Raw genomic sequence first — 20,298 nt, forward strand, 5'->3', positions numbered from 1 at the left:
CCACGGTTGCAGGTTCAGTCCCCATATGGGACAGCGGCATATTCCTGCGCTGCAGGGGGTTGGACTAGATGGTCCTCAGGGTCCCTTCCAGCTCTACAATTCAACATGTTCTATTGTATTACCCCTATAGAAATGCAGCAAATGGGGCCTGTGGTGCAAATCACAAGAGAATCCTACCCACCCACCAAATGTGGTCTGCCATATATGATAGAATCATAGAAGTGTAGAATTGGAAGGGACCTTGAGGGTCCTAAATTCTGGACTAAAGCTTCAGCATCCAAGCTGCTTAAAAACCTCCAGTGGAGGAGACCACAATCTCCCGAGGGAGACTGTTCCACTGTCAAACAGTTTCTACTGTTCTTCCTAAGGTTCAGTTGGAATCTCCTTTCTTGTAACTTGAATCCATTGGACTGAGCTCTACCTTCCAGCGCGGGAGGAAAACAAGCTTGCTCCATCTTCCATGTGATATCCCTTTCGGTATCTGAGGATGGCCATCATTATCTCCCCCCAGTCTCCTCTTCGCTGAACATACCCAACCCCCCCCCCCAATCGTTCCTCTTCTTGACCCTTGGTCATCGTGACTGCCCTCCTCTGCACACATTCCATCTTATCAATATCCTTCTTAAATAGCAGTGCCCAGAACTGGACAGAGTTTTTCAGGTGCGGTCTGAGCACAGCAGAATAGAGTAGGACTATTACTTCCCTTGACCAGGACACTATAATTCTCTTGATGCAGCCTAGAACAGCATTAGCTATTAGCTAGTGGGAAAGGGATTAAAAATAAAAAAGGGAACCCATACGAAGTCACTGTGGCACAGTACTCTGATCTTTTAAACAATACGCTGGACAGGCACAAAGGCAGGAAAGCGATAGGTAGGTCTTGCCTCGAAGCAGAGTGAGATTATCCACATCATCCACTGATCTCCCTGCCAAGCACACGGGAGAACTGGCTCTCTTCAGCCAAGTGGGGAATGCCATGGCAGGCTGCATGCCTACAGAGAATAAATGAACTCCCCACACATACACAAAGAGAAAGGGGGTGGGGAGAAGACAGATGCTTTGTGCATTTTATTCCTGGATAAAAACTTGTAATTTCTGTTGCAGATTACACTGCCCTCAAGAGCCTCTTTAGCAACCAGATTTTTAAACACTCTGAACTAAAACCGGGGGGGGGGGGAGAAAGGGAATAAAAAAGGGGGGGGAGAACTATCAATAGCATCCCACAGATGTGAAGGATTCCCCAACCTCCCTTCTTTGCCCTGGTTCTTTCGAAAAGCATGCAACACAGAGACCACTCCACCAAAGTCTGCTGCATCAAAGCACCTTTGACTGGAGGACCAATGGCAAGTACTGGGAGTTGTGGCCGGGGAGAGGAGGGTGGAGAAAAATAGCAAGACATGTTTTTGGATGCATCAAGGAGGCAGCTCACATTCCAAAGGAGGGAGGCTGATAAGAAAACATTATTCCAACCCAAAAGCCACCACACCTTATGAGCAGGACAGCTCAGCACCTCTTTTCAATGGCAAATGCTCTCAGGTAATCTCAGCCGCCCACCCCAACTCCACATCTTGACATCCCATAACCACTAAAGATAAAAGCAGGAAGGCAGCGTGATGCTCAAGTCCATCCAGGTTTGAGGCGCTGGAGTCACTGTGCAAAAGGACCACTCCTTTTTTTCTGCCTACTGAAATTTCCAAATCGTGTGCCTTTCTCATTAATTAGAAAAAGTCTTTTGAGTTGACCGGAGCAGATATTCCCTTCATATTTTGCTTTTGGTCGGAAGGCAGGTGGGCGGGGGAGAAAAGAAATAAAGCTTTTATATGATTTAAAAAGCGAGCTAATCCAACACAATTATTTGGGTTATCTAGAAGTTACACTTTGACCAGTTAGAATAGGAGCCTCATTTTGGGGGGAACAGGGTGTGGGTGGAGAGGGAAGCAGGGGAGAAACATGTCTCAAAATGGCTGTTTTTCAAGAACTGGAATCATCCATGCACAAGGCAGTTTTTGAAGCATTTCAGAGGAAAACATAGAACGGGATGCACTGAACTGAAGGGGGGGAGTTATTGTTCCAGTTTTTAAATTCATGGACAGCTGTCGGAGGGCCTGACAATGACAATCCTCGAGAGGTCTGTGTTTTGATATCATGTCGCAGACTGGAGGGGCCTACGACGTTAGGAAGGCTGGGAGCCCAAGAGTCTCTCAATGGCGGCATTGATGTCTCCCCCAGTGGCAATGAGCGCCTGAAGGTTTGCCTCACGGTTGATGAAGCCCATTGCATTGAGCTGCTCAAGCTGCTGCTGGAACCGGACCTCTGGACTCTGCGCCTGCCATGGGGGGGGGAGGGAGGGAGGGAGGGGGAGGGAGGGGGAGGGAGGGAGAGGGAGAGAGAGGGAGGGAGAGAGAGAGAGAGAGAGAGAGAGAGAGAGAGAGAGAGAGAGAGAGAGAGAGAGAGAGAGAGGAGGTGAACTGTACAGTAAGCATGGCTCAAGGCAGGTAATCTGGCACAGACTAAGCGGCCTACTCAAACCCCTCAACTGCAACCCCTGTCCTCATGCACCCATGGCTTCCAGCAGCCCTTTCACACCCAGAAGATCACTGTAGTCTGTGAGATACTCTCTTCTGCGACTAAGACAGTATGGTCATTCCTGGATTGCGATAGCTTGACTAGTGGTCCATGCATTGGTAACCTCATGGTTGGATTACTGCAACATGATCTATGGAGGGGCTACCCTTGGGGTTTATCCAGAGGCTGCAGCTGGTGTAAACTCAGCAACTCGGTTGCCTGTGGGGACCAACTAACACCAGCAAATAACACCTCACTTGTGGGCTTTGCCCTGGCTGCCCATTTGCTACCTGGCTAAGTTCAAGGTGCTGATACTAACATGCAAGTCCCTATGCAGCTTGGGACCACGGCCCTTGAGATGGCACTTTGTTTTTTATACACCCAGTAGCAGAGTTGAGAAAGGCTGTGCCAGACAGGAATAGAAAGTGCTGGGCTGTGCGATGAAACATCAGATTCATATGTCTGCCTGAGACTGCACTGCACCCAACCAAAAGGGGTCAAGGGAAGAAGAGACAAAGATTCAGGAGAGAAATGCACCACTACCTACTTGAGAATTTGCACCGGCCAGTAGCTGGATCATGTGCTGCATGAGCTGCTGGTGGGGGTTGCTGTCCCCAGCTGGAGAGGCACTAGCAGGTGTTGAAGCGGAGGAGATGGGGGTCTCGGGGATTGTGCTTCCTCCGGCAGAGGGTGGAGGGACGCGAGGGGCTCCAAAAGTCCCAAGGCTGCAAGATGAGACAGGGGGAAGCTACTTAGCGCAAGGCAGCAAATCCCTGAGGGAAGGCGGCCGACTTTAGGGACCTGAAGCAAGTCTTAATAAGTAACGTAACAAAAAGCCAGAAACAGTATTGTCTTTACCCCGCCGTATTACATCACACACAGAATTTCTAGGAACAGACTTGCCACATATATTGTTGACACAAACAATATGCATCGTGTTGTTCCCAGGACGCCCACAGAAAGGACTTCTATGTTGATCTTAGTAGCTGAAAGCGGGAGGAGCAAGAACCTCCTGCTGCTTTGCTGCCCTTCTTCAGAGGCTGAAAGCTGCAGTAGTGCCCCCAAGGCCTGAGTCAGCTCCTACGTTACCTGGAAACCAGTCCCGGGGCCTCCGTTTGCAGCGTTTGGAGCCCCTGCTGGATCTGCAGCAGGGCCTGCATGGCACGAGGGTTGGTCAGGATCGAGAGAGAATCAGGGTTCTGCATCTGGGGTGGGGGCGACAAAAATCACAAGTGAGACACCAGTTTCAAGGGAACATCTCTTGGATGTCTTCTACTCTGGTCCTTTAGTCATAAAGAAAGCTTAAGATTTGGGATACAATTCAACCACATCTTTAACACATTTAACTAGAGAAATTCCAACCTTGCACGGTTGAAGGCCAGCTGGTTGAAACTGCACAAATGAAATGCACACCAGTTTTTTCCGGTGTGAAAAAGCTCTCTGCCTTGTACACCAGGCAAGAAGGTCCTCTTGGCACACCAGCTCTGAAAGCCTGGAAATGGTCGCATGAGATCTCTGATAGGCCTGTGCTATCTTGCATCCCAGAGCCGGCGTGCTGAGCAGGCCTTGCTGAGTAAGCAAAGCAGAGAGCTCAAAAGTTCTAAGCTTTTGCTTACAGCTCAAGGCCCACTCAGCTCACTGACTCCTGAAGGCAAGGGATGCTTCTGTGGGGGACGTTCCAAGGGTTTGAGTAGATGCATTTTACCCCTGTGTAAAATTTGCCGGTACTGTATTGGCTACCGGAAGGGTTTGATACTACTGCCAGTACCGTGAAACTGCTAGACTGTCACTGAACGGCCATCACTGTGTTTCTCTAGCAGGGGTGCTTAGCCCACAGCCCAAATCTGGCCTCCTTTCACACGTCCCCACACAATTTGTCTTGTTACTATTACTTTAACAGTTTTACTAATGGCTACCGCTGTGATTTGATTATGCCAAAAGGTTTTTATGCCCCCTCCACCATGGGTCAAATGCAGCCTTCAGCCTGAAAAAGGTCAGCGGTCGACCTCTAATCCTATAGATTACCATTGTTCACTTATAACGTAGCTCTTGGTAAAATTCAAAACAAGCAGTTTTTCAATGTTAACTGAGCTTTCAGATGAGAGCTTAGTGATTCTGTCTCATAGCATTCTAAACAATCCTATACCTTAAAATATGACTATTTTATTAAAATACGATGGTTTCCATCCTGCATTTTATTCAAATACTCAATTGCATTTTTTGCCATCTGGTGATATTCAACCTTTGGGGGGTTTTCACTGGCACTGGGCAACCTCCTTTTTCATTTTTGTCCAGTCACTGGATACACTAGATTTTAGTATCAGTTCAACTGCCACCAAGGCATGCCGCTCCCTGTGTCTGTCAACTGCAGTTATTGCAGACACAAACACAGCGGTAGAGCACACTATTTGAATACAAAAGGTCCCAGATTCAATCTCTGGTATCTCAAATTAACAACAGATTATCATTATCAATATGAGGCACCCAAGGTGGCTCACGATAGGATCAATTTTTTAAAAAACAACAACAACAACAACCACAACCACAACAACCACAATCAATAAATCTACAAATAAAATGGCAGCAACAACAAACTCTAACAGAGAATGTAAACTAAATAATAGCAAAGGAACTAGATGAAAAGTCAGGAATGAAAAGGCTGCCTTCAAACAAGTTTTGCTTTGTTTTTCAACTAACCACAGTTTCTTTTTATACTTGAGCCCAACTGAACTGTGGTTAGCCTTAAGTATGGCATGTTGAAAACTGAAGCAAAAGCTTCCAATATCTAACACGCGTGGCTGCGTCAAGAGTCGGAGTGGGGACCACACCAGCCCAATGCGGATGAACGTAATACTGAGTTTAGCATTCCATCCAAACCCCAACATCCAACTGGCCAAAGGGGTGCCTAGAAGAAAAAATATATATTATGATCCATCAGCAGGTAATGAGAAAGACCTTTCTCAGCCCAAAACAATGGTGAGCCAGTCCCAGGCACAGTAGACAATACTGATAGATCTCTGCGGCTTCATAGGGCTGCCGCAAATAAAGACTTTGAACAAGGACTCCCCAAATCCCCACAGCAGGGAGACTGCAGACCTGAAAATTATTATTGTGACATGATCACTAAAAGGGCCTGGCCAGTCCATTAGGGATTTTTGTTCCTCAGCCTCTACACAAAGCTTCTTTGAAGTCCAGCCCTGAGTAAACTATTACTCCCGAAATCAAGGACAACACTGTTTATGCTGCACCTGCTGTAGAAAGGCAGGTAGCTGGAGTCGCAGGTGCTCCTGAAGCGGGGGGTTGCCGGCGAAGAGGGGAACATTCACCATCATCTGCAAAGAAGAGCAAAGGTAGCTCAGGAAGGCGGAAGTTGCTATTCCTAGCACATGTCCCAGGCAGCTAGGCAACAGCCGCATATTCTGATGCCACCAAAAGCACACAAATATAAGACCTTTTCAGTCTATTCCTGCTCCCTTTTTGGAAGATTCGGGACAGATGACAGAAAGTCTTTCTTCATGCAGCACATAGTTAATGTATGGAACTCATTCCCCCAAGAGGCAGCAATTGCCACCAATTTCCATGGCTTGAAAGGAGGATCAGACCAATTCATAGGAGGCTACTGATCCACAGGTGGAGGCAGCAATGCTTCTGGATACCAGCTGCTGGAAACCGAAGGAGGGGAGAGGGCTCCTGTACTCAGGTCCCGCTTGCTGCTTTCCCACAGGCATCTAGTTGGCCACTTTGAGGGCCAGGATGCGGGCCACTGGACTGATCCAGCTGCAGGGCTCTCCTTCTGGTAGTTTTTAATTCCACATCTAGTAATCAATTCATATGAAGGGGCCCATTCTGCAAACAGCACACACTGCAACTTGACTTGTAAAAAGCAAACATGAGAGTGCAGGAGTCTGCTGCAGCTTTGTCAGTTACAGATATGAAATCGCTTTTGCTAAGGTAAGAGCGCTGCACTGCTCAATATCACACCAAAAGGAGGCTTCCTGGCTAACAGACCCCCCCCCTCCTTCACGTATTGGGCCCTATGAATGCAGACTGGGCTGTACTCACTTGTGCTGCAATGTCAGGGTACTGGCCTAGCGTCTGCAACATTGTACGCATGTAAGGGGCAGAGATCACGTTCTGCATGAGCTGGGGATTCTCTGAGATCTGCTGCAGAAGACCTTGCATCTCAGGGCTGCTGAACATTCCTGTAACAAAGGGGAGAGAGTTGAAAAATTAACAGCCAGCAAACATGTAGCTCTGCCAACCTAGATGGGGCAAGATGCCTGAAGCTGCTTCCTGATCACACTCCAGCAACAAAACCAGGGATCTCAAAACAAAGTCCCAAAATTGGGTTAAGTTCATTGAATTAAAAGGTCACTGGAAGCCTAGCCAACTCCCTTTCTGATTTTAACCCTTTGGCAGAATCCTGTTGGCTTTTGGTTTTTTACTGCAGTCACATGGATGTCTTTTTACAAAACTTTAATTTCAAAAAGGTATCTTTTTTTTTACTGTAGCAATGAACAATATAATGAGATCCCTGCTCTTTCCCCAACAGATACAAACCACTAAAACCCCCACAAAGCCTTTCCTAATTCAAAAAGTGTCATGACAGAGATAAACAGTTGTTTTGTGGGAATGATGGGCCAAATCAATGTACATTTTTTCACTTAATGCACATGCATGAAATACACAGAACGTGATTAACAAAACCTGATTTTCCCCTCCCTGTTGAGCCACCTATTGGATCCTTCCAGAAAAAAGGACCACCACAAGCTCAGAATGCATCCATAACAGGTTAACTTTGTTAAAGAGTTGACTTAATCTATGTGAGTTACTTAATACCAGTATGCCATTGCATTAGCTGGTAGAAAACAGTAACGAGACTTTTTTACTTACTGTTTCTTTATCCCACCTTTGTCTCCAAGGCGCTCAATGTGGCATACATGGTTCTCCTCCTCACTTCATCCCCACAACAGCCTTGTGAGGTAGGTTAGGTTGAGCAGCACTGACTCCCCATAGCCAAGTGGGGATTTGAACCCTGATCTCTCAGGTCCTAGTCCAACACTCCAACCACTATGCCAAACTGGCTCTCACTGGCTCAGCAACCAGATTTTGAGGTTGGGGGTGACAATGTTTTTTCCTTGTCACCCATGAGAGCCTCACACTAAAGTAAAAGGGTTTTTCCATTCAATTGAGCAATAATCCTGGTTCTTAAACTGTCACTGTGGCAGAGTGGAAATGTCAACCGATTCCCATCTCTCCAGAACAGTCAAAAATCTTCAGGTTAAACAACCACAGAACTACCACACTTCGAAATGAAGAGCAGTTCTGTGATCTAGAAAGGCCAGCTCTGAGTGCAAACGCGCAGCTGCCAGGATCACCTACCGCCCCTCGGACTCCACACTAGTTATGTACGTACCAGATCCTAGGTTAGTTGCGTTGATCCCCAAAGGGTTGGAGACGGTGGGTGTGCTTTGGCTTGTCACCGAGCCGGTGCTCCCTTCGCCGCTTGGCGCCTGGCCTTGAGAGGCAGGTGTGGGGCTCCAAGGGTTGGGCAGCGGTTCTCGGTTTTCCGTCCGCAGGGGCTGCGAGTTCGAGGTGTCGGAACTCCCGGCCAAGGCAGAGAAGGGATTATTGCCAAACTAGACAGAGAAGATTTGGCTCAATGAGTGACTTTGCAAACTCTCAGACGAATTCTGCTTCACGGGATTAGCAAGAAAATGAAATGAAGGTGTGCTGGGGTTACAAAACAGAGCTTTGATTTAAACTGCAGGTTTCACCAAATGCGTGTTTACCATCTGCTACATTATTTACTGTAAGCAGCCCCGAGTCTCTGACTCTATTCAGACAGCACACAAACCTTAATTGAAGTGTGGGAAAGATATAAAGATTTATTAGAGCCGAAAACACTGCACTGGCTATCACCTCTTGAAGTAACGAGCATAAAGACTATCAATATGAGAAGTAACTGGGCAACATATAACCAGCTACTAATTAAGGTAGATGGGAAATGGAGAATTAAGCCGTACAAGCAAACAAAAGAATATGTATATGATTGGCTCCATCACCACCAGGTGAACCAGATGTTTAGCAAAGACTTTAAAGAAAGAGGATATGCAGATAAAGAGTCCAAATATCAGATGGAGATAATAAATAATAAAGTTAAAATTATATCTAAGATGTATAGGATGCTGCTGGACTGGAATTTAAGTGACGAGGAAGTCAAATCAGTAATGATTCGCTGGGCAAAGGACATAGGTCATAGTATACAATTTGAGGACTGGGAGAAACTATGGAGTGACGGGTTGAACTTTACGGCGTGTACTGGGATAAAGGAAAATGTCATGAAGATGTTTTATAGGTGGTATCTGACACCTATGAAATTATCGAAAATGTATAAGGTAGATAACAAGTGCTGGAGATGTAGAGATATAGAAGGATCCTTCTACCATATGTGGTGGGAGTGTGGAAGGATGAAACAGTTTTGGGAGAAAATCTACATTGAGTTAAAGAAGATACTAAAGTACACTTTTATAAAGAAACCGGAAATCTTTCTACTAGGGATATTAGGACAAGAGATAAAAAAGGAAGATCGTAGATTGGTATACTATGCGGTTACGGCAGCAAGGGTTGTATTAGCCCAGAAGTGGAAACAGCAGGAAACCCCAACAGTGGAGGAGTGGAGATTTAAGTTATCGGATTACGCAGAGCTGGATAAATTAACAGGGAGAATTAGATACATAAGAGACCAAGTGTTCACCAAGGATTGGGGAAAGTATGTAGACTATCTGGAACGTATTAGTGAAGGACAAATAACGCTAAAGGGATTTAAAGACGTACTGTGAAAAACCATGAGTTATTGTACAAAGCAAATAGAAAACAAAATTAGGCATAATGACAATACAAGCGATGGAACGCGTAACTTTATTTATTGCTTCGAATGATTCGCGGCCAAGCTGAAGGAAGTCCTGAAAGAGATGATTATGTTATACGAGCATTATGGTAATAGTTTTGTGTATTCCTTACTTTTCTTTTTGTGTGTATTTTACCTTTTCTTTTGTGTATTTTTCTTGTGTGTTAGTTTCTGTCTTCTTTTTATGGAAATATTCAATAAAAAGAATGAAAAAAAAAAAAGACAGCACACAAACCACACGTAAGGAGCATACCTATGACTTGGTGTGATGCCTGAACTGACAGACCATGGTTAAACCCGTCAAACAACATGGTTTAAACAAACTCTGGTTTGCAGACCAGCAACAGCTTGTTGTGATCTTTGGAACTGGCAAACTATAGCTTTTGCCCTGTCACCACAGAAAGAAAGAGAGAAAATGAAAACAACCATCACTAAAACTTGGATGCTTGCACACTTGTAACCACAGGGCTGTATCTTATCCTAGTCCTACTCAAAGCAGACTCATTGAAGTTTATAGATGTGACTAACTTAATTTTGAGGACTTGATTTGCATACTAATCTTTGAAAAGTACAAACAGTTTTTGCCATTCACCTCCTACACTGATCTTTGTACAAAAATCCCAGAGTGATTTACCTAATAAAACTCTTAATCAATTTGGCAGGATTCATATAAAAACTGCAGAACATCAAAGTATTGCTGTGCTCATGAAGGCTAGGGAGGTAACCAGTCACAGACATTTATCAACTTGTCTGAGGAATTTGCAATAAACATGGTGCATCTTGTGAAATCTTAATTAAATGAGTGTCATGTTCTGCTTTGAGGAGACAGTCAGACCTAGCCTACCTGTTCCCTGGCAGCACTGAACATGGGCTCCTGAATATCTGTGTACATCCGCCGCAGGGCATTGTACCCTCCAGGGATGCTCTCCAAATTGCTCAGGGCTCGGTCCTGGTTGCGCATCATCTCTTGCATCATGGCAGGGTTACGTGCCAACTCCATGGTCTGAGAAGAGAAGGGCAAACAGAAAACCATGAGCGGAAATATGACAAAAGCAGACAATAATGGTTTGGGCTCTGAACTATGGTTAGTGCAAACCCTGGTTTGGTGCGATGCCTAAAACAAAGTTCAAAGACTGCCTCAAGCCACAAGCAGGGAAACAACAGCCCACCTGGCGCATAAGCTCAGGGTTGTTCAGCATGTGGCTAATCTCTGGGTTGCGCTCCATCAGCTGTTGCATCTGGGGGTTGGCCATGATCATCTGCCGCATGAAGTCTGGGTTGGACATCATGTTCTGGACCAGAGGGTTCTCCATGATCTGGGAGAGCATCTCTGGGTTGGACATCAGCTGCCGTTGCATCTGCTGCTGAAGCTCCATGAAGTTTGCAGAGCCCATCCCCAGGTGACCGAGTCCAGCAATGCCGCCAAAGCCAGCTGAGAGAAGACAGAAAGAAAGGAAGCATGAATGAGAAAGGTCTGCCTGGGGCTGAATGGCTAAAACCTAAGGCCCATCTCCCTTTTGCTCCTTCTACTACCAACACAGAGCCATTGGTGTAGCCAAATCAATCAAAATCAGAGGTTCTCCCCCCACCCAATAAAAGCCAACAAAAATCCTGGCTACACTCATGCACAGAGCTTACTGAAGAGGCAGGATGAGATATAACAACCACAGCTCTTGCTCTCTGGGATCTTGCTGTGCATCAGACCCAGCAGCTCAACAACCCTTAGAGGCAGGCTCAAAAGACCCATAAGGATAAGAGCATGGGTAGGCAAACTAAGGCCCGGGGGCTGGATCCGGCCCAATCGCCTTCTAAATCTGGCCCGTGGACGGTCCGGGAATCAGCGTGTTTTTACATGAGTAGAATGTGTCCTTTTATTTAAAATGCATCTCTGGGTTATTTTGGGGGCATAGGAATTTGTTCATTCCCCCCCCCCCCGGAAAATATAGTCCGGCCCCCCACAAAGACTGAGGGACAAACCTACTGAAAAGGTTTTCTGACCCCTGGATACAAGTGTGAAAAGACAAAGCTGGGGCTCCTGCAAGTGGCCAATTTTCACATGAATCATGTGATTAGGAAGGTTTTCCCTTCAGTATTTCTCTTAAGCTTTTAAAACTAAAGAGTCCATTTATAAACCAACTAATCCATCTGGTGCACACAAGCCACCCCATTTTTTTATTCTTCAGTTTTCTTTCTGACATGTTCGCACTTTTGTTTGTTTTGTTAACAAATCAATAAAGCAGAACTGCCTCCCTTGAGATCCTCAGACCCTGGAACTCTGCTCTCACGCCTGCTGGGGTGGGAGCAAAGACCCCCAAAATGTCCCACTGGTGCCCAAGAAGACAGGAAAGCCAAAGGCTAACCCGAGCAGAAGAAACTCAGCAACGCTCACACAAGATGGAGGTGGCTCCGCCAGGGGTCCCATCTGCTGCCGGGCCTGGCGTGGCTCCCAATCCGCTGCTCCTCCGGCTGCTGCTCCCTGCATCAGAGAGCGTGTTGCTGGATGTTGAAGGCTGAGGTGGGGCTGCAGGGGAAGCAGGGGCTGCCGAGGGAGTAGCAGCAGCAACAGAAGTAGCAGTAGCAGCAGCAGGAGGAGGGGAAGCAGCAGGCGCCACTGAAGGGTCTTGAGTCCTGCAAATAAAGGAAAGTGACAGGTGACGACACAACTGTTATGTGAACATATAGCTCTCCTTGAATTTAAAAGGAAGCTACTATCTCCCTACAAAGTACATTAGAATAATTTAGTGTGTGTGCTCAGCAAGTCTTAGAACCCTGAATTTTGCAATGGGGAAGCCCAAGCCACACACAGTTAGGTCTATGGCAGGCGGGGGTGGCTATTCTTCTTTCTCATCCTTAAAAAAAGCCATCAGTAAGGTAAAAACAGAAGAACCCACAGACAAAACAACAAAGGCCAATAAAAGGGCTCTTAACGACTATTAACTCCTACTACTACCACTACACACACTCCAGTAGCCACCCAGCTAACCACCAAATGCAGGGGCACCCAGAGGAATCCAGATCTTATTCAGTGGTCAGCTTCACAAAGGAGACAGCAGCCCTTTAGGATACCTAGGCCCTAGGAGAACATGTTATTTACTTTTGAAAGTATTTCTTGCTGACACCACCATAGCATTCCAGGTTTTCCCCTGGATATTTATGCTTGTTATTTAAATCTGCTTGTCACCTACTAAAGCCATACTGCATTGTTCTCTTTTACTATGAATTCAATATGCTGTTTTTATCTGTGTTTTGCATGTTTCCGTTTGTATATGAACAAAGAGGCAAAGAGAAGCTACTTAAAGTAATTCTTATTCAGAAGGATTTGAGCCAGTCTTTTGAGGAGGGGAAGCTGTCACTTACTAAGTGACATATCTGCAATATAAACTAAAGCTGACTGAATGGGCCTGCTTTTCAGAGGGAAGCTCTTACTTCTGTGGAGTTTTGATCACCAGATGCACCGTCAGTCCATCTTTGATCCCGTGCTGATTCAAGGTATCCCCATCTTTCAGAATTTTCCCAGCAAAGATCAGAACCAGCTGATCCTGTTTGGCTTTAAACCGACGGGAAATCTCTTCTTTAAACTGGAAAAAAGACATTTTAGAAGGTTAGGCTTTCCACAGACATTCTTGGAGTGATCAACAAAGCAAAGCGGTGGCAACCCTCATCCCCCGCAGCTCCATTTAATCTTCCTGCCTCCTGGCTTCACCTTACCAAACACTGTTTCTTCATCCACACAGCACTCTGTCTGCTTTCTCCGCCCTTTCCCTTTTCATCCTAACCTGACCTCCACCTACATCCAGGCAGATTCCTGTGATGCAGAAGCTCCACAGGTCAAGTCTCACCCCTGCTATGAACACATAAGCTCCTCTAGTTACTCGGTCTCTTAGTCTCCCTCCCACCCTGCAATATGGGGAAACTAATACTGCCCTTCCAATCATGATTATGTGAAGAGCTTCAAACATTCAGCGAAGTTATTACATAAATCAGCATTGTCCAACCAGGTATCCTGTGGATGTCTGCAGTACAAAACATTCGGAGGGCACCAGAATGTCTTTATTACTCTCTGCCACCTCCCCTCCAAGCCCCAGAGAAGGCTTCAACCCAACCAAATTTTCCCCCTTTCAATGCATCATACACCCCAGAAAGATGTGCAACAAACTCCTGGATCCACTCAGCTGTTGTCTATCTTCCCCACAAGGTGGCACTCTCATCTTCATTTCTTCTCTTTCTGCCCTCATTATCCCGCCTCAACCACTCCAGATTGTTCACATTCTCTTCTCCAGGCTTTCCCCATTCTTCTTTTCCCCATTCTCTCCCCTCTCAGACAAATCCTCAAGCCTGATCTGCTTCATCGCTATTTCTCCCTCTATGTTGCAGGAAAGAAAAGCCTGCTTGCTTCCTTGCCCAACCACTTTGCCTTGCCCAACCCACCCTCCTTTTCTTTCACTCTGATCGACCCCATTCACCACCACCCATAACCTGGGTGCTTATGTTTTATCTCTGCTCCTCTTCCACCTGCTTCTCTTCAGGAACCCATCCGACCGCCTTGTCCTGAGACCAGCATGTCTTGGCGGAGGAAGCGGGGAGGAAACGGGAGCCTCTAGCTTCCCTTGCCCGGCGAGGCCAGGGGGCCTCCTGAACCCACTCCTCGCACTAAGCCCTTTTGCGGGGAGGCTCGGGCGGGGGGTGTCTTGCTGCCTCCCCGCGACCCTCGTGCCCCGGAGATGGTGCAGCTGAGGATGCTGTTCCGCGCGCGAAGCATCCTTGTACACAGGCAGCCCCAAGCGGCTCCTTCCCCAAATCCCACCCATCGGCGCCTTTTCTGTTGCGGGGGGCGACCGCGGACCCTCCCCCAAAACAGCCCACCCCTCACTTCAGCTCCGGGAGGGGTGGGTGGGCGCTCCACCACGTGACTCCGTGCCGCGCGGGCTGAGAGGTGGGGGTCCCCTCCCCCCAATCCTTCCAGCGCCTCAGAGCCCGCCTCGCCCCTTTGTTCCTCGCCGCCGCCGGACAGTAACGAAAAGGGGAAGGAGGGAGGGCAGACAAGCGACCCTCCCCGCCGCCTCCCGCCCCTTCCCTGGCCTCCGCCCGCAGAGGCTGAGGGGTCCCGGCGAGAGCTTCCCCGGCCCCGGCTGACCTCCTTGACGGAGACGCGCTCGCCGGTGAGGATCTCCTCCTTGTCTTTCGGGGTCTTCACCGTCACGCGGATGAGGAGCCCCCCCGGGCCCGACTCGGGGCCGCCGCCCCCGCCTTCTCCGCTGTCGCCGCCGCCTCCGCCGCCACCGGCCGAGCCGGGCCCGCCGCCGCTCAGCTCCGCCATCTTGGCCGACCGCCCACCTGCCACCGAGCAGGTAGGGCCAGAAAGGCGCCGCTGCCTGCTGCTACCATAGAGACGCGGGAACTATCATTTCCGGTTACTTGAAGAACACTTCCGGCGAAGCAATTTTTCCCCCCAAACTCGACTCAGGATTAGGATTGAAGAGCCGTACAAAATACGGGTAGGAACTCGGCGCCTCCGTGGGAAAGGCCGCCGCCGCAGCCGCCATTCTGCGGTTCTCTCACAGATTTCGTGGACGATCGGACGCGGCGCCGCATTTGCCATCTTCGTGGTGCAAACAGCCCTCCCTAGTGTCACCGGAAGTGCGTGTTAGGAAACCGATTTTCACGTTCGTGGGCTAACAGAGATAGAAAAAGTTGAGAGTCACACACAGGCGGCCACTTTTGGGTTTTTAAAGGGATCTCTGGCCTTGGCTGTTATTCTCCGCTCATAGCGAAGAGAGAATTCAACAGGAGGAGACCAGAGAGGGCGGATAGAGCGGCCCCCGGCAACGTACCTCCTAGCGACAAGTTGGTGAAGCCTCTCCACCGGGGACAGGGGAAAACCGGAAGTGATGTTGAGATGGGGAAGACTACAATTCCCAACATGCCCCGGAGTTATTTCCTTGTTGGGTCAGCTGATGCGAGGCTTCGCCCTGCTTTGCGAGGGGAGCGTCTGGCTGGAAGGTTGTGATGCTGCGCCCCAAGGCCCTCACGCAGGTGCTGAGCCAGGCGAACACGGGAGGAGTCCAGAGCACCCTGTGAGTACTTGGGCAAGCAGAGCTGGTGGGGCTTACTCGCGAGTCGCAATGCAGAGGGTTGCACTGCAACTTATGGAACTCACTGCCTTAAGGTGTATTTGGCTAGCTTTAATGATAATAACCACTTAGGGAATCTAGGAGGGGAGCTTTATATTGCTGCACATAATGAAGCATTTGAAAAGGCTAGCAAAAGCAGAATAAAGGTAAAGGGACCCCTGACCATTAGGTCCAGTTGTGACCGACTCTGGGGTTGCATGCTCATCTTGCTCTATAAGCTGAGGGAGCAGGTGTTTGTCCGCAGACAGCTTCCGGGTCATGTGGCCAGCATGACTAAGCCGCTTCTGGCGAACCAGAACAGCACACGGAAACGCCGTTTACCTTCCCGCTGGAGCGGTACCTATTTATCTACTTCCACTTTGACGTGCTTTTGAACTACTAGGTTGGCAGGAGCAGGGACCGAACAACGGGAGCTCACCCCATTGCGGGGATTTGACCTGCCAACCTTCTGATCAGCAAGTCCTAGGCTCTGTGGTTTAACCCACAGCGCCACCCGCGTCCCTTACAAAAGCAGCACTCTAAAATGCATGAAGCTTTTAACATGCCATTTGAGGGTATCGTTTATCCCAAACGAAGATTGAGACTGATCCATGCAAACACCAGTACAATTCCAGCTGCCGTATTCATTTCAGCCTTGTAGTCTTTTCTTCAGTAGCATAAATGTTGTAAATCATGGTTTAACTACTCTAGAACTTCAGGCTTGAATTGGTCAAGAGAGTGTGTTTTCTGTCTCTTTCTGTGTGTGCAGCTGTGCGTATATAATTTTATATAGCATTTCGTTTCCTTTTTTAGCAATTCATACTTGCAGTGTGTTTATGTGTGTGTACTGGACTGCTACACTTCAGGCTGCAGAGGCTCAATTAAAGCAGTACGTTGCAAATAGTTAGGTGCAGGTCTGTAAACATGACTGTGCAAAATGTCAGTTGCGCATGCTGTTTTAATTTGCTGCATGCACATTACCCTACCATCAGGTTACAAATAAAAGTATCTGTTAATCTCTTTCAAAATCACTTTTAGACATAGACACAATTCTCTAGGACTATTTAATCCTCTTTGCTGTTCCTCTTTAGCCTTCTGAACAATGAGGGCTCTCTCCTTGCATATTCTGGTTACGGAGACACAGATGCCAGAGTCACAGCTGCCATCGCCAGCAATATCTGGGTGGCTTATGACAAGAATGGGCACCAAGCGTTCAACGAGGATAACTTGAAGTTCATCCTAATGGACTGTATGGTACGTATCATGAGGTGTTGAATATCCTGGCAACCTCTGCTGCTGCTGGTTCACTGGGATGCCTTGGTCACTGGGAACATCCATTTCAGGGATAGGACAAAACCTCAAATCCCCAGGTGTGGCTGGAGGCACACCTTTGTGGCAGCACGTTTTTCCATGCACGATGAAATGGCACATCTGGAAATCTTTGAGGAGCGATATTGGAAGGATGGAACATGGTGGTTGTGGGATACCCTATATACAGCCTGGCCTCTGTTAGCTTTGGGCTGGATATTGACAAGAGGCTAGAAGATACAGCTAGAGTCAGAACGTGGCTTCATAACCACATTTACTGGCTTAATAGTGGCTCCACTACAAGGGAGCACTTGCCTGGAGAGGTTTCCAGCAGCTTCTCCACCAGCTTGCAGAGAAAAGCTTGGGGGGTAAAGGTGGGAAAGTTGGCCCATGCTGTGCACTGAAGCCCTGGCAATCTGCTGATTTAATGGCGCATGCAAAGCTCTCTGCACAGAGTTTTGCCCAGGGATTTGCAGGTGTTGCTGATCAGCCCCTGTGGGGTTTGCCCTTCTGGATGTCATGGCAACAAGGAGGCAAACTTGCCAGCCACTGTTTTGCATGGTGACTTAATTCATAGAATTGTAGAGTTGGAAGAGACCCAATGGTCCTGGAGTCCAACCTCCTGTAATACAGGGAATTGAGTCTGCATGTCTGTTGAGGGGGCCACTTGAGGTCCTCAGCTACCCAAATTGCTACCTGGTGAGTGCGACGTGTAGTTGGGGCCACTTGAGGTCCTCAGCTACCCAAATTGCTACCTGGTGAGTGCGACGTGTAGTTGGGCTGTGCATCAGCCAACAGCCACAATAGGTTGGATGTATTCATCTCGTGGTGGTGAAGCAAGCCCTGTAGACATCATGCAGCCTGGAGCTGCTCCAGCAGGCACCAGAGGAGGCCTGTGATGGGGACACACAAGCTTCTGCTTTAAGGAATTCATTTATTACACTGATATCCCAGCTTTGTTGCAAGGAGCTCAAGGCGGCATACATACTTCTCCCTCTCCCCTTTTTATCCTCACAACAGACCAAGGAGGTAGATTAGGCTGAGAGGCAGTGACTGGTCCAAGGTCACCCAGGAGCTTCATGGCGGAGTGGTGGCAAGAGCCCCAGTCCACTACAACCTCACTGGTAGAGGAAGGTAGGGGGTCCAGAATCTCCCTTCATTGTGGGACACTTTCTTCAGAGCTCTTGGGGGGGGGGGCTTGCCCATAGGCTATATCTAGCATTCCCAAATGGCTTTGTGGCCCAGGTCCACCTTTAAAAAAATATTATTATTTCAGAGGATTACCAATGAACGACTATTACTATTTCAATAGCGTAGAAGAGCTGGTGGGCAAGCCTTCTGGAAAGCAACCTTCCTTGAGAGGAGTGGTTTTCGCCACTCCCATTTTTCTGCACATTGGCCACGACCAGTTTGCCACAGCCCTCAGAGGATGAACATGGCCCTTGGCCCAGAAAAGGTGTGCTGTCCCCGTATTAAAAGTGGCAGAAAGCTTGTCTGAATTTGAATAGGGCAAGACCTCTGTAGGGTGAGAAACCTGAATGCCCTGCAGTCTGTGAATATTGTGCACTCATATTCTCTATCCTCTCTACCCTGCCCTGCACAATGCATAAAACGACCCAAGGAGGGCCGTGTTGCCATCACCCGCGTTGCCAATCTGCTCCTGTGCATGTACGCGAAAGAGACGGTGGGATTTGGCATGCTGAAAGCCAAGGTAAGGGGTCAACCTGCTCCTGGTTTTATTGCTTTTATTCTTGTGGGGCAGCCCATCTTGGAAGGTGACACAAGTAAAATAACTACTTCCAGAGAGTATCTCCCTGTAAGAGATGCAGCAACACATCCAGCCAAGAACCTTTGGTGCTTCCTCAAGGCAGCTTATTGGGGACTCTTCTCTTCCTCCATCCCACTCATAGCATTTTATTGCAGGCATTAAGGTCTCTGGGGTCTAATTCATACACCATTTGACGGTTTTACATTTGATTTCTATACACTTAGGTATGGTCCATACGTGTCTGTACACCATTCGGTTACTATACTGCTCACAGAATTGTAGAGTGGGAAGGGACCACGAGAGCCATCTAGTCCAGCCCCCTGCAATGCAGGAATCTTTTGTCCAACGTGGGGCTTGAACCCACAGCCCTGAGATTGAGTCTCATGCTCTACTGACTTGAGCTACGATTAGCAACTGAGTCACCTCAGCTCATCCTGTTGAAAAGCTCCACATTTCATGTCATGAGAGACAACGGCCCTAAACTGGTGTTACAAGTATGTGAAGTGGTGAGATTTGGGCTTGTGGATGTTTTCTGCCTCCTCCCCAGCCAGCACATGGCCACAAGGAGTTAGGAAGCTTCTGCTTTTCAACAACTACAGTGGTACCTCTAGTTACAAACTTAATTCGTTTCGGAGGTCCTTTCTTAACCTGAAACTGTTCTTAACTAGAGGCGTGCTTTTGCTAATGGGGCTTCTTGCTGCTGCTGGCACACAATTTCCGTTCTCATCCTGGGGCAAAGTTCTCAACTCGAGGTAACTCTTCCAGGTTAGCGGAGTTTCTAACCTGAAGCGTTTGTAACCTGAGGTGTTTGTAACTCGAGGTACCACTGTACTCTTGTTGAGGGCGATGCCTGAGCCAGTGCCCAAGTTTGCTTTACCTGAATTTTGCAGAGGAGGTGGGCACACAGCCAACCAATTCTTTAAACCCTATGGGGAGGGCTGTAGCTCAGTGATCCCCGGCATCTGCAGATAGTGCTGGGAGAGAACCCTGCTGAGCCTCTGTCAATCAGTGTAGGTAATACTGAGCTCGGTGCACCATTGGGCTGACTCTGTATATAAGGCAGATTCCCAAGTTCCTAACCCGCCTGTCCTTGTGTTTTCCCAGGCTCAAGCTCTGGTCCAGTACCTCGAAGACCCGCTCACCCAGGTGGCTGCCTCCTGAGCAGGTGATGGAGCCCAAAGGCGAGGCCGACCTGCTGCACCCGTCTCCTGTCGGGAGCGAGTTTCAGAACAAGCTCTTGCACCGAGGTGACCCTGTGGACTCTTACTTCTCTGCAGCCTTGATGAGCGCTGGGCGCAGGCACTTGAGTGTGTTTCAGGAAAAGGGAAATGGCAGGGGGAGGGGGAAATAAAAAAGCGTGTTCTTAGCCATTTGAGTCCGGTCTCTCTTTTGATGAAAGGGGGGGAAGTTGCTCCTCTGCATTGGCAGAAACATCCGCCTACCATCCTGTACATATTTGACCTGGAAATAAATCCCATAGAACGCAGTGGGGCTCGCTTACAAATTAACCCACACAGCTGCTCAAGTGTTCCAGACTCTGAACCTGAAAAGTTTGGAGAAGAACTGATCTGGACCCAGGCTTTCTGGAAGCATTTTCCTGCTGTTAAGCAAGGGGATTCAGTACTGAAGGGGAACCA

At 48.1% G+C, this 20,298-nt stretch overlaps 2 protein-coding genes across 3 annotated transcripts; one reads left to right on the forward strand and one right to left on the reverse strand.

Moving 5' to 3' along the window:
- Positions 1-1,041: 1,041 nt before the first annotated feature.
- Positions 1,042-15,249, reverse strand: UBQLN4 (ubiquilin 4). 2 transcript variants are annotated; one of them, XM_081892384.1, is made up of 11 exons: positions 14,610-15,249; positions 12,902-13,053; positions 11,865-12,103; positions 10,645-10,907; positions 10,320-10,478; positions 7,982-8,204; positions 6,628-6,767; positions 5,814-5,897; positions 3,655-3,770; positions 3,113-3,290; positions 1,042-2,326 (listed from the first exon to the last, which is right to left on the reverse strand). In XM_081892384.1, exons 1-11 carry the CDS (start codon positions 14,790-14,792, stop codon positions 2,174-2,176), a joined length of 1,890 nt encoding a protein of 629 aa, XP_081748510.1. In that variant the 5' UTR covers positions 14,793-15,249; the 3' UTR covers positions 1,042-2,173. The 2 variants fall into 2 exon arrangements, with proteins under 2 accessions (XP_081748510.1, XP_081748511.1); XM_081892385.1 differs by lacking the exons at positions 1,042-2,326; positions 3,113-3,290; positions 3,655-3,770 and adding an exon at positions 5,220-5,470.
- Positions 15,250-15,389: 140 nt separating this feature from the next.
- On the forward strand, positions 15,390-20,027 carry LAMTOR2 (late endosomal/lysosomal adaptor, MAPK and MTOR activator 2). Its single transcript, XM_081892612.1, has 4 exons — positions 15,390-15,549; positions 16,677-16,839; positions 18,515-18,604; positions 19,766-20,027. Exons 1-4 carry the CDS (start codon positions 15,482-15,484, stop codon positions 19,820-19,822), a joined length of 378 nt encoding a protein of 125 aa, XP_081748738.1. The 5' UTR covers positions 15,390-15,481; the 3' UTR covers positions 19,823-20,027.
- Positions 20,028-20,298: the final 271 nt, after the last annotated feature.

This window comes from Podarcis melisellensis, assembly GCF_964234715.1.
Source record: "Podarcis melisellensis genome assembly, chromosome: 16".
NCBI lineage: Eukaryota > Metazoa > Chordata > Lepidosauria > Squamata > Lacertidae > Podarcis > Podarcis melisellensis.

Coding starts and splice junctions, on each gene's coding strand:
- LAMTOR2 (XM_081892612.1), top strand. CDS start 15,482: ATGCTGCGCCCCAAGGCCCTCACGCAGGTGCTGAGCCAGGCGAACACG. Junction 15,550..16,676: donor GGAGGAGTCCAGAGCACCCT/GTGAGTACTTGG, acceptor GTTCCTCTTTAG/CCTTCTGAACAATGAGGGCT. Junction 16,840..18,514: donor TCATCCTAATGGACTGTATG/GTACGTATCATG, acceptor AAACGACCCAAG/GAGGGCCGTGTTGCCATCAC.
- UBQLN4 (XM_081892384.1), bottom strand. CDS start 14,792: ATGGCGGAGCTGAGCGGCGGCGGGCCCGGCTCGGCCGGTGGCGGCGGA. Junction 10,479..10,644: donor ACCCTGAGCTTATGCGCCAG/GTGGGCTGTTGT, acceptor TTCTCTTCTCAG/ACCATGGAGTTGGCACGTAA. Junction 3,771..5,813: donor TACCTGCCTTTCTACAGCAG/GTGCAGCATAAA, acceptor CCCCCACCCCAG/ATGCAGAACCCTGATTCTCT.